At 40.4% G+C, this 12,239-nt stretch overlaps 1 protein-coding gene across 1 annotated transcript in view; it reads right to left on the reverse strand.

Moving 5' to 3' along the window:
- The window catches only part of LOC130145064 (pinopsin-like), a 92,510-nt gene that overhangs the window by 60,144 nt on the left and 20,127 nt on the right, over positions 1-12,239 (reverse strand). Inside the window, exon 3 of the mRNA XM_056329520.1 lies at positions 2,554-2,879. Coding sequence (XP_056185495.1) covers positions 2,554-2,879 — 326 coding nt within the window. The remainder of the gene's footprint in view (positions 1-2,553; positions 2,880-12,239) is intronic.

Genomic DNA, 12,239 nt, shown 5'->3' on the forward strand with positions numbered 1-12,239 from the left:
CATTAACTATCTCAGATCTTTTAAGATATTTCTTTCACCTCAATTAATTTACATTGCGCTATTAATAATGGCATAACTCCTGCACTCTTGATCTCAGGTTGCAATACCATTAACGCTACAATGCTCTAACATAAAAACTTCTATATGTCTTGCAAAAATATGAAATGCATATTTTAGAAATGTTACCAAGCAGCTGAAGCTGGGATGATGCACTTACTGTGTTTGCAATGCTCCCACATTTCTTCTAATGCATTACATAGAGGGTCACAGAAGGACTTTAATCTATGAGGCCAGAACATTGCAAGATAATTTTTTGCCCACATGAGAAATTAACAGCATTACAGTGGATGTAGCAACCTCTCTTAACTTTTTTTTTATTACCCTACCTGCTTTTTGTAGTTTTATGTAAGAGCTACTGTATTTTTATTTGTGTATTTCTCATCTCTTCCTTCAGTTTGAAACATTACGTACTTTAGCATTTCATAATTAAACCTGTTTATTGCAGAATAGCTACAGGACCTCAGATCAAAGGGAAAACAGTCTGTGTTTCAGCAACCGTGTCATGATACATTCTTTGGAAATTTATGTATATATGTCACAGGAAATTTATGAAGTGCAAGATTTCAGGATTATAGTACTGGAAACAGTTTCTGATACATCACAGAAAGTTGAGGACTGATGATTTTTCTGATTTCTTTTTGCTGAAATACAACTTATCAAGGAAATATTTAACAAACACCTGGCAAGCATTAGATGTTTTGTGTAAAAAATTAAGGTTTAGCTATTCCAAGACTTCAGAAATGCTCAGGCAGCTGTTGTGACCCTTAGTCATAACAACTTTAGAGAGGAGATATGATTTAATCCTCACTGCAGTTCCTTTGCATTTAACAAGCCTTTGTTTCTTCAGACCTGTCCTCCAACAGGTCATGCAAGGCAAGGTTCAGCTTTTTTTCATTTTCACCGTTTACAAAGTAATTTCCCAGGAACCTCTAACCTCAGCACCCCAGAAGCTTCCTAATCACTCTGGAAGGCATACAGAGGATGGAGGAGAGACAACTGTGGAAAATGCTATTCCTTCTCCCATTTTTTCCTCTGGGCAGTAAATCAAATCAATCAACCTAGTTTTCCCCCTAGTCGACCCAGTCTTTATGTCTAAATACAAAATGGCTATAGATTGCACATATCTTTTCTATAATAATTTGTTCCTTCAGCATATTTGCCACAACTTCTTGAGACCCATCAAGCAGATCAGTGAGATTACTTTTAATCTAACCGAATTAAAAAAAAAAAAGTTGAATAAAAAACCACACCTACATGTAGAACTGGAAGCTAAAAGCACATGCTAAAGAAACTTCAGCCATACAAGTATTTGTGTGTTGTGGGTGATGGCTGTTGTCAGGAAGAGCAGTGAGGGCTGAAGGAAAGAAGAGACAAAAGTTTAAGTTGTTTCTTCTGCATATTATTAGTAGCACATGTTCCAAGATCCTGCTCCTTTCTTCAAGGTGATGGCAAAGAATACTGCTGCCCAGGGACCAGATATGATCTGCAATTTCACTTTAATGGTTTATAATCAAAGGAAATTTTTTTCTGTATTACTACTGCATAGCATTAAGAGGAGTACTAATGTGTGACTCATCAAAGGATTTTACTGACCCACTCAGTACTCAAGCGGGAAAAGATTTCCCACTTGGGCTTCAAATGTTCTGAAAGTTTTGACAAATCATGTGAAACACACAACCTTAATTCTTTATGACTAATCAAAAGTAAACTACGTCCATTTTAATTCTGTATGAAAGTCTCTACTCAGGGATTTACTGCCTTTTTTCCCTTTGTTAATTTAACACCTTTAGTTAATTCATCTGAGTATTTTAGAGAACTGCTTCTTAGAGAACACCTATACACTCATTCCTTTCGCATTATCCATCATTAAACCATTTTGCTACTGTCCTAAGAGTATCCAAACTTCACAATACCACACCCTTGGCAGTGTCTTTTGGAACATTCATTTTGGATGCAGTACCCCTTACCAGTCAGGGGAGCATCATTGTAGCAGCAGCAGTAGTAGTTTTAAATGTGGCCTAGAATTACAAGGAGAAGCTGATCCTTGGGATAACTGCAAATTGCAGTGGAACTGCATTACTGTAGAGTTAGGTCTGCACAGACTGAGAAGCAATATGTCACCATCCAGGAAGAACCAAGAAAAAATGTTTGCACAGATGTCTTATTTATAGACAGGTGTGTGTTGGCTTCATTACAAATGCAACCTTCACCCAGATATGCTGGTTTTCCTAGAACACAGTATTTCCAAACTGCAAAATCAGTATCTACATGGATGTTATCTGGTTGTTCTGACTGGCACTTTCATTCAGGAGAATGAAAAAGATTGGTGAAGTCCTCCTGCCCCTTCCTTGAGGCCTTTTGTGGTCTTTTTAGTTTCATTTTGCTTTGTTGTTTTGCTCTCTATCATCCGTCAGTACTTCCAAATTTGACAGAAGAGAAATACAACATGTGCCTCAGAGCAGTTTGCACTATCAATAGCACGTAGCTGCTTACCTGTTTAACAGCGTACAGGAGGCGGCCGTAGCAGTACATCATGACCATCACAGGGATAACCAAGCAGAATATGAAGAGACAGATGATATAGGATGTGGACTCAGCTGACTCCGAGGACCAACGTACCGAACAGCTTGTGCCCGCACCTTCTACCCCGTAACTGCTCCAGCCGATCAGAGGTGGAACAGTCCAGACCAGGGAATAAATCCACGAACCACCAACTGCCAGCAAAGCCTTGCGGTAGTCAGCGCTGCGCTTGTTGCACAGGGTGAGAGTGCTGTAGCGTTCATAGGACAGGACAGCCAGGGAGATCAGGGACACAATGCCTGCAATGGACCAAGCAATTTAAACGCTTACTTTCATTATTTTGCACGGTATCCATTTGAAACCCCAAGAACCAAGATGCTTTTCTGGTTATTACATATTTGAAGCAACAGTGAAAATTTTCATTATTCTCTACTCTTAAATCCTCACTGGACCTGGATGCTCTCTCTGCCATATCAAATTTTGTTTAACTCATATTTATCTTATATTGGAAGATTTTTATACTTGAGAGATATTCTTCTTCTAGGCAGGTTTTCATATTTAGCTGGTCTTAGTATTACCCAAGGAAAATCTATTTTCTACATGAACTAATAAAATGTTGAAAGGTTTCCTTGCTATGAAGTATTCAATTTTTAACATCTGCGAGCATTTTCAAATATTACATTGACTTTTATACATGTAAAAGGCTTTATATTCAAGTAAGAGCCCCAAAATAAGAGAAGCTTTGTACTTCTGCCCCATCAGCCAGATATATCTTCAGTTCTGACCACTCATATATGGAAACAACAGACAACCCTTGACATGACGTGATATTGCAGGTCATAACTTTATTTACACATACATCATATAATCAAGTTTAAAAATTATTTAGGTTAATATTAGAGATCTAGATGTCAGAGACCAGTTATATCTCCCAGTGGAAGGTTCAAAAATCTGGGTCATAAGACATTTCCACTCTCTTTTTCAAGGTTCAGGGTCCCATCCACCTCTACAAATCCTTATGGATTTGCATGGCAGATTCTTAGTCATGACTCAATGGGGGGTTTTTTTGGCTGTTTCCTATGTTTTTGTTCTCCTTGCAGCTTCCTTACAGTTCTTGGTGATGCAACACTGGATGCCACTGGATATCACTTCCCAGGATTTATGACCAAAGGAACTTGGAAGAATTTAACACCATCTTTTCCCATGGTTTCCAGGCCCCTTCTTTTGGTCCTGTAAGATGAAAAACCTAAATAGACCAATGTCAGTCCACCTCTTTGCAGGATATTTTTTTCCATGATATTTGCCATTAGTAACAGCCAACTATGTAGTAGCATTGAGATCTACACTGCCAGATTCTTTGATTTTGAGTAGTACCTACTTCCAGCAAATCTGTTAGCAGGAAAGATGACCTCCAGAAGAATCCACAGCTGTGATCCATTTTTCCCTATTTAACTGTCAGCTTCTCCTATAGGCCCTTTGCAGGTGTGGAATAAAGGTGAGTCAGAGACTGCCCTGGGGATAGCACTTACCTATCCTGTATCTAGATACTTGTAGAGGGATGCAGGCAGTGGGTTAATTAACATTGACAATATGCAGCTGTGGCCTTGCCCTGAAGGCAGTGGGTTGATTGACATGGATGATGTGCAGCTGTAGCTCCTTCCTGCTAAGTAGTTAAATAGTCCCGAGGCGTGTGGGGGAGGAGCAGTGTGGTCTGACCTCTGGAGGAAGGAGAAACAGCATGGACAGTAGAATCTGGCCAAAGGTAAAGCCTTGTTACAGCCTGATAGCTTGCTTGTGTTGTAGCGCATACCCACACAGGGCACAGTAGGATGTTCTCCCCAGGCACAGCATTTTTCTTCTCTTTCCACTACAAATCAGTGACTCGGTTCCTGTTTAGCTGGATGCAGGTGCAGCTATTCTGGCCATCCTGACAATTTGCTTTGTGTAGGGCTGGGTATCGCAAAGGACCCAGGGGCAAAGCAAGAATTATTTGCTGCAGTAGTATGTCTTATTTCTCAGGGGAAGAGAAGGTGAAAATGTGTGAGGAGAAGGCAACTTCTGATGAAAAAAACATCTTTCTTGTTACAAAAGCCTACTAAATTGTTTTCTGTATATTACTGCAAAGTCAGACCTAAAAAGTAGATATGCTTATGGCTGTAAAATGACACAGCTCCACCAAATTTTACTGGATGATACTGCTTAAGAGTCTAACTTTAAACCTGCTTTAAGGCTACACTATTTTAGTGGCAGTGGAGACTTTCTGATCATCTCCCAGCTAATCTGATTTCTTGCATAACACAGCTCTTGAAAGCCCTTGGCCATAATTCCTGCATTAAATACATATCTCAACATAGAAAAAAAAACCAGCGAGTTCTTCAATTACAGGCTCAAGAGCAAAGAATGTTCTGCTTTCTCCTTGCCTTCAGCCCACACTTACTTATCTTCATTTTCATAGCATTGCCTCTTTCCACGCTTTTATCTGCTTGACTATAGAGCTTCTTGCTATCAAAAACATTTACCTCATATAGGTGTCTAAGGCAAAAATCCAGTTTCTGTATTTGAAACTTAGGCCTCAGTATGGTGATATAGATCCATTTCTGCGTTTTTAGATGAGACCATCATGTACTAACAGAAAACAGGCTTGAGAACAAGAAATCCCTCCCTTCCCAGGTGAGTACCTTGCAGCAAGGCTGTATTATTGTTGCTCTACCTCTGAGGGCACAACATCCCAATTTTGACCAGGTGGTAGGTGAGATGTACTTTTGTTGAGAATATCCTACAGTCCTGGGGGGGGTGGTACCTAGAAAACCCAAATGGGGTGTTCAAACCTTGCCAGCTCAGGGCCTTGCTTCCTGCGTAGCTGCTGTAGCCATCAGGGTCTGTGGTCAAGTCTGGCTGCCAGCTCTGCCTGCTCGTCCCTGTGGCCATACTGCTGCCCAGCAGCTTCTTAGGGTGTGTATTGTCAGGATTTATAGCACTCATGTACACTTCCTCGTATTTTTGCCTGTTGCCTGACAGGAGAAAGATGCTCAGCTTATCTCACACTGTTATTTATGATGGATGGCTTTATGGAGCAGATCCGAAGATAACTGGCCATGAATGCAATATTGCTTGCTTTGAGCTGAAGAAAAGTCTTGTCTTTAACTGGCACAGAATTAATGCTCAGTTATTAAATTAGGACTATGGTGATGTCAGTCAAGAATAAACCAAATATTACCAATCAGACAGAACCACAAAAGTTGCTTTTAAATTATAGCAAATAATTTTTCTTCTCTGTACAGAAGAAAATTGGAGACTCTTAACTACGCATCTTGGCAGGAGCCATTTCATCCTCACTCACCTTTTATTATTGAGTTCCCCTGGCATGACACACAACGTTTTTCTCTGGAGGACAAGAACTGTGATGTATGGAACCCCAGACAACAAAAGTTCAGAAAAAAACCCAGTATTTTTTTGCCACAGTAAGACTTCAAGGTCTGTGCTATACCTGAATCTTTTAATAGCATTGAGATTAACACTACTCTGCATTGATTTCTAATGTTTTCAATACAACAAGGGAAAAAGAGGAAAGCACTGAAGGGGTAGTTCATAGGAGATATTAAAAGAATTCAATGTTCTTCACGTGGCTAAAATTTACTAAGCCAGAATAACTTTTTAGAAAAATTAGAAGTACTTAGAAAGAATGAAACTGATGTTTTGCAAGATACAGAAGGATGAAATTAAGAGTCAAAACTAAAAATAAACAATTTTTTTTTTTAAATAAAAGAAAGCTTTTTCCAACAGTGAGATACATTTGATTGAATTATCTGAGAGTAATCAAAACATCTAATACCCAGGTCAGGAAAAACCAGAAGCCACAAAGGCCATGGCAACCCTTTCTGTCTACTTTGTGTGACCTTGCGCAGTATACACAAAGTCACGTGATATGTCCTGACCCTCTAGGACCCAACACTGCAGCTCCATCCAACCTTGCTGATGATGGGCCTTTCACTTTAACACAGAAACAAAGACTGGACAAAACCAAAGCAGGATGCACACCAAGGAATAACCATGCTCTGATATTGCAGTAGATTATCAGCTTCAGTTCCTCTGTTTGCTAAGAATATCCTCAACTTTTTAATTTGAAAAGTGGGGAGGTTTTAATCTCACTCCTTTATCAATTCAATAGCTGAAACTTGGGAAGATAGCACTATCATCTGATCAATTTTACTAGATACACAGAGCTAATTTATTGGACTAAACCCAACATAATTTCATAACAAAGGCAAAAACAGGTTGTGTGTTCAGTATTTAGTTTGTCAGCGGGTGGAAGTGAAAAACAGGGATCAGTGTGTAACAGTGAATGAGCTGCCAGTAAAGTGATTATTGCCTTGTCCTCTGCATGCCTTTCAATAACGCCCAGTATGATAGTCTCAATAATTTTTCCAGGTATTGAGGTTAGACTAAGAGGTCTGTTGTTTCCTCAGTCTTTCCTCATGCCCTTCTTGTAATACAGTTTGGATAAAATAGAATAAAGCTTCTCACTTTTCATTGTGCTACCTATTTTTGTTCATCAGAGTTTTCTCAATGTCATATGCATTTAACTGTTGTGGTCTTTGCCAGAAATCCTGCAGTTATCTCATATTCTATTTCACGCCCTATCTATTGCAGTCACAGGAATTAGTGAGAATCTCAGCTATAAAACAAAAAGCAATTAAATACTTTGGAATTATGGCTGAGGAAGAGACTTCAATGTAATCTCCATAGTCTTAATAACCAGAAAACAAGTAAAAAAAATAATGTAAGTTATAAAAAGAAGAAAATAATTATAATTTTAAAGCTAATCACAACACTTAATGCCAACATTTCATTCTTATTTTGCACTAACATTTATGACCGGGTAGACTGCGGATATTAATTTCAGATGAGTCATGTTTTCTAAAATTGCAACAAAATTAAGTTCAGGAATTGCAAATCTAAATAGACTTTGACTGCAACAAATATTTAGGGCCTCAAGCTGGTACATAGGCAAGTAGCTCCATAGGAGTCAATCACAGTGAGAAATATAATTTGTTTCCCCACCATTTCATGCATATACAGGAATAAAGCTGAGGTTCTCACTGAACAGTACTGAAAGATGACATAAAAATCCACAGCGGACTGCATTACAGGAACAAATAATTATTCAAAAATTAACCATGGAAATAAATTACTTTGAGACAAGCTGGGTGTGAGGCACAAACCTTTTCTACACAGCAATTAGTTGCAGTGAGTAGAGTGCAAGAAATTCAATTTCAAGCCATAAACCAAGACAGGCACTCATTTATAAGACTATCATCTGAGACATTATCTATTATTTACTTTTATTTAAAGACCTGTACATTTCTTCCTGGCAGCACAGCACAGAGTATGCTGTGAAGGACACAGCAAATCATTATGCTTTGTTCCTATGAGTCCCAGCTAAGAGCATTACATTTTCATATTAGTTTTTGCTGGTTTATGCTGATCACCGATGTAGTAATTGGAAATGGGATGCTGCTTGCTGATGGTTTGTAGGTTATGAAAAACTGAGAGTCCCAGAGATTCAGCCTACACTGGGTAAACATTGTGACTACTAATTTATGTATATTTGCCCTCTTAAAGCTCCCAAAGGTCATTATCCTACATCACGATTAGAGTCCTGAAGCATCACAGTTGCATGATGTAATGTATATCCTGCACAGTATTCTGCTTAGCAAGGACCAGGGGCAATGAAAAGAAGCCACAGGTAAGCTTAGGCAGATTGAGCTTGGAGAAATGCAATAGCATCATCTTTGACAAGACATTAATAGAACAAAACTAAATCCAAGCGCTCACTAAATCTAAGGCCAAGATGATTTTATCGCACCCAGTCTCCATGCAGGCTGATTTTACCCACTCACAGTTGCTCTCTCACAGCCTTCATTCAGTCACAGACACCCACAAACCCACAAGCACGAGGATCTGTGCTCAAGAGGTCTGTCCAGGATCTCTTGTGCAACAGGGAGAACGAGGGACTCTGGCTATCAGTTTGTCAAACCTCTTGCTTACAGGTACCTCCCTGGCAACAAAGTGGGTTTTGGATAGAGCTTTTACACATTTTAGGAGTCCACTGTCATTATGAAGCGATCCGTTGCTTACGAATCCTGCCCACGTGAACCTTGGTATGTGCCAGGCAGGGCTGCTGTTCCCTGTTTGCATTTCCTCATTTGGAAGGTACCTCTGCCTAGAACAGCCACCTGCATGAGCATTATCTCTGTCATGGCAAGCTGCCAGGGAAAGAAATGGCAGGTGTGATGTGCTGTACCCTTCATGCCATGCTCCTCTCAGTGAGGCGCAGGGTCTTCCACTGATGAGTTGTTGTGCGCTCTTATCAGCACACAGTCCTTCAGGTTTGCCCGAGTCAACACGCTCAGTTTTACCGCTGGGATCAGCATTCTTCATCACCTCCGCAGGCTGTTCTCACTCTTCTGTGGTTTCTTCAAGTGTTTACACCTCTCTCCCTTCACACAGTGGCTGTATCAATCTCCACGGCAGGTCCCTACACCTCCCCGCATCACTGCAGCCCACGGCCAGCCCAAACCCAGCTGCTGAGACCAAGCCAGGGCAAGACCCAGCTGTGAGGCTGCTCCAAGGCAGGGAACCAGAGTCTGCCTGGCCGCGCTGCTGCCCTAAAGCGTGGCAGAGCCCACTGAACACCCCTGGACATGCATCAGACTCTCTGCCAGCAAGGTGTAAAGTGCAAAGGGGAAATCGGGGGGACGCTGAGTGCTGGGGTTCCCACGCGCCACCTACAGACTCTGTGCTAATCCCAGAGGGACCTGCCAACAGCAAAGGTTAACCAACAGCAACTCCAGCCACCACCGCTTACATGTTTTGCTGAAGGAAGAGAAAACGGTGTTTCATATATTCACGAGACTCCATACATACACATGCGTGTACATAATACCTATTCCCATGAGGCAGCTTTAACATAATGTGCTGGTAAGGACCACATGTACCTGGAAGTGGGAGAGGAGCATGAACTGAGAGCCAGTGGGCTAGGACTCGCCAGAAGTTATCCCTTGCACCTCTCTTTTTCTCTTTTTGAAGCCAGGCTACCATGCAGTGGAGGACAGTGCACTCGGGAACACAGCGAGCAAGAAAGCACAGTGCTGCAAGGACATTTGCAGGGCTAGAAGAAGCATGCCCTGCTCTCCACTCAGAAATGCTGTGTTGGTAAATACCCAACATAAGCAGCAGGTAGGTTTCTCAGAAATGTTATGTGTCTTAACACAGCTACGTTCCCTTCTCTCTAGTCCCTGGGGTTTCAGCTGCTAAATCTGCTGCTCCATTAGCTGGAGAATATGCTAAAATGCTCTGTGGCACTATGAGTCAGAGATGAGATGTAAAAGGAAGAAAAGGTTTTTGTGACTAAATGCACACCAAGTTGGGAATATTGGGGAATTCTTCTACTGTTTCTTCTGGCTGTCATCTTTCATCACACTTGCCCGAGGACTTAGAGGTAAACACAGAACAGCAGTAAGAAACAGCCTTCAAATGAAGGCTCTTACTACCTCAATTGTAAGGTTTCTAGTTTAATTCCAAGTTGTGCTACCAAATGGTATGACATAAATATGTTATTGAGTTATACAAAACTAGCTTGATCAGTGATTCAGTGCTGTTTTCAAGGGAGATAACTTTCCTGGATTTAAATAAGAGAATTTCTATTAGTTCTCTAGAGAAATAAAATACTGCACACATGGAAATGAAACATAAACAATTTAAGCAACTTAAAAGACGTGACCTTTCCAACATATTTGCACTTTCATATCTCCTTAGAAGCTTCTCTGTAAACATACCCTAGTATCATTCCTCAGGGACTGTGAATGAGATACAGTTTGTAGGTCTAGTACTCACATGAGACATTTGGAAGCAGCAAGAGGGAGAAAAGCAACCAGCTCTCTTTCTAATAGTACCTTAATTTTCAGGTGAAACGTTGTCAGGTCTGGGCCAAAGCACCTTACCTAACACCTGCCACGACATCGGAGACTTTATCAGCATGCACATGGAGCAGGCCATCATACCATCAGCTCTGTTTCTATCTTTTAAGTACTAGTTATTGTAAATACTAATAAATGAAACTACTGGGCTCTGCTTACATTAAAGTCAAAACATTTCTTCCATAAAAATACAATAATTCCCACGACAGCAGGTGCTGTCATCAGATATTTCCTTGCAAGTGAGGAGATAAAAATACTATAAAGATAAAAGCAGAAACTTTCAAAAGCTGACTCACCAGGCAGAAGCAGAGGAGCATTTCTATGCTTTGTTGACCTGATCCCTGACCTCCTCACAGCATATGCCCTTTTGTAAAAAATCAGGAACTATTGAGGCACAGCATCACGGAGGAAGAAAGAACAAAACTTGTTAATTGTTAAAAAAAACACCCAACCTTAGTCCATTTTGCTTTCTAGCTCCAAGCCTTAAAGCACACACTTCATTCCTACAGTCAAGACAGAGAGAAACCTGTCTCATACACAGTCTCTGGTGAAGTTCTGCAGGGTACATAATCTTCTTGCATGATACTGGAATTGCCACGAGTGGCAATGAGGATGTTGACTGTCCTGCAAAATCTGGGGTAGGCAGCCCCCAATGAAACAAACACAGCTAAACTAATAGAACACAGTTAAGTTAGTTAATGACTTCCACAGCCACTGGTGCTAGCGGAAAGGTCGCATCACATGAGCAAATCTGAGAGAGGAACAAGTGACAGACTGTGAATATGGAATTTCACAAAATCATTTTTATCAAGGGTTTTGGGCATTTTTTGAGCTCAGAAGCAGAAATTAATAGCTAGAGGGGACATAAACAGGTCTGGAGAGTGGTAGACATGCAATTGCTGCTCCTTCCTCGCCAGCCCCCACAATATTATCCATTTTTCCTTTTCCCTCCCAAACAAAAAAAGAGATACATATTTTCTGGGCCAAAATCCAGCTGCCAACAGATGTTGGCAAAAGACCCCAAACATTTCCAGAGTTAAAAAGAAAGCCCACTCAACTAAGAAGACTTTCCAGAGTTAAGATTAACAGACTCAAAGTGAGCACTGGCCTTGGTGGACAACCAACCAGTACTAGCCTGACTTTCTTGAACTTCACAGCTCAGTATTTACACTTCAGCACGTTAACAAATCATAATTGTTTTACAATATAGCAAAATCACAATGTGAATATAACAACTCCTGGTAAGTTCAGTGCTAGTATATAAATGATACGAATGCAGAGGAGTGCATGGATGGCTCAATAACTGACAGAAGCAGCTGAGAATGGGACATGCTTCCAAAACACTATTGGCTGTATTTGGATAATCCTATTAAATATTTATGCAATAAACACACAATCAATTGTTAAAAAAATCTAAATATTCTTGCATTTGGTGACTCATATTCTCCTTGAATGCTCCCATGTATTAGTGATCAGCTCACCATTTCCTTTTGATTTTTAAGGCATTAAAAGAACTTCTACTTATTTAAAATTAAGAAAGTATTTCTCACAATCATTTGTTACACATTAGCAGTTACAACCAGGTTATAAATGCTGGCAGTCTAGGCTTTCAAAATACAGGCTACTTCAAATACCAACAATTCACTCTGAATAGAAATTAATACACCAGTTGCTACTTAG

Source organism: Falco biarmicus, chromosome 2 (assembly GCF_023638135.1).
Source record: "Falco biarmicus isolate bFalBia1 chromosome 2, bFalBia1.pri, whole genome shotgun sequence".
NCBI lineage: Eukaryota > Metazoa > Chordata > Aves > Falconiformes > Falconidae > Falco > Falco biarmicus.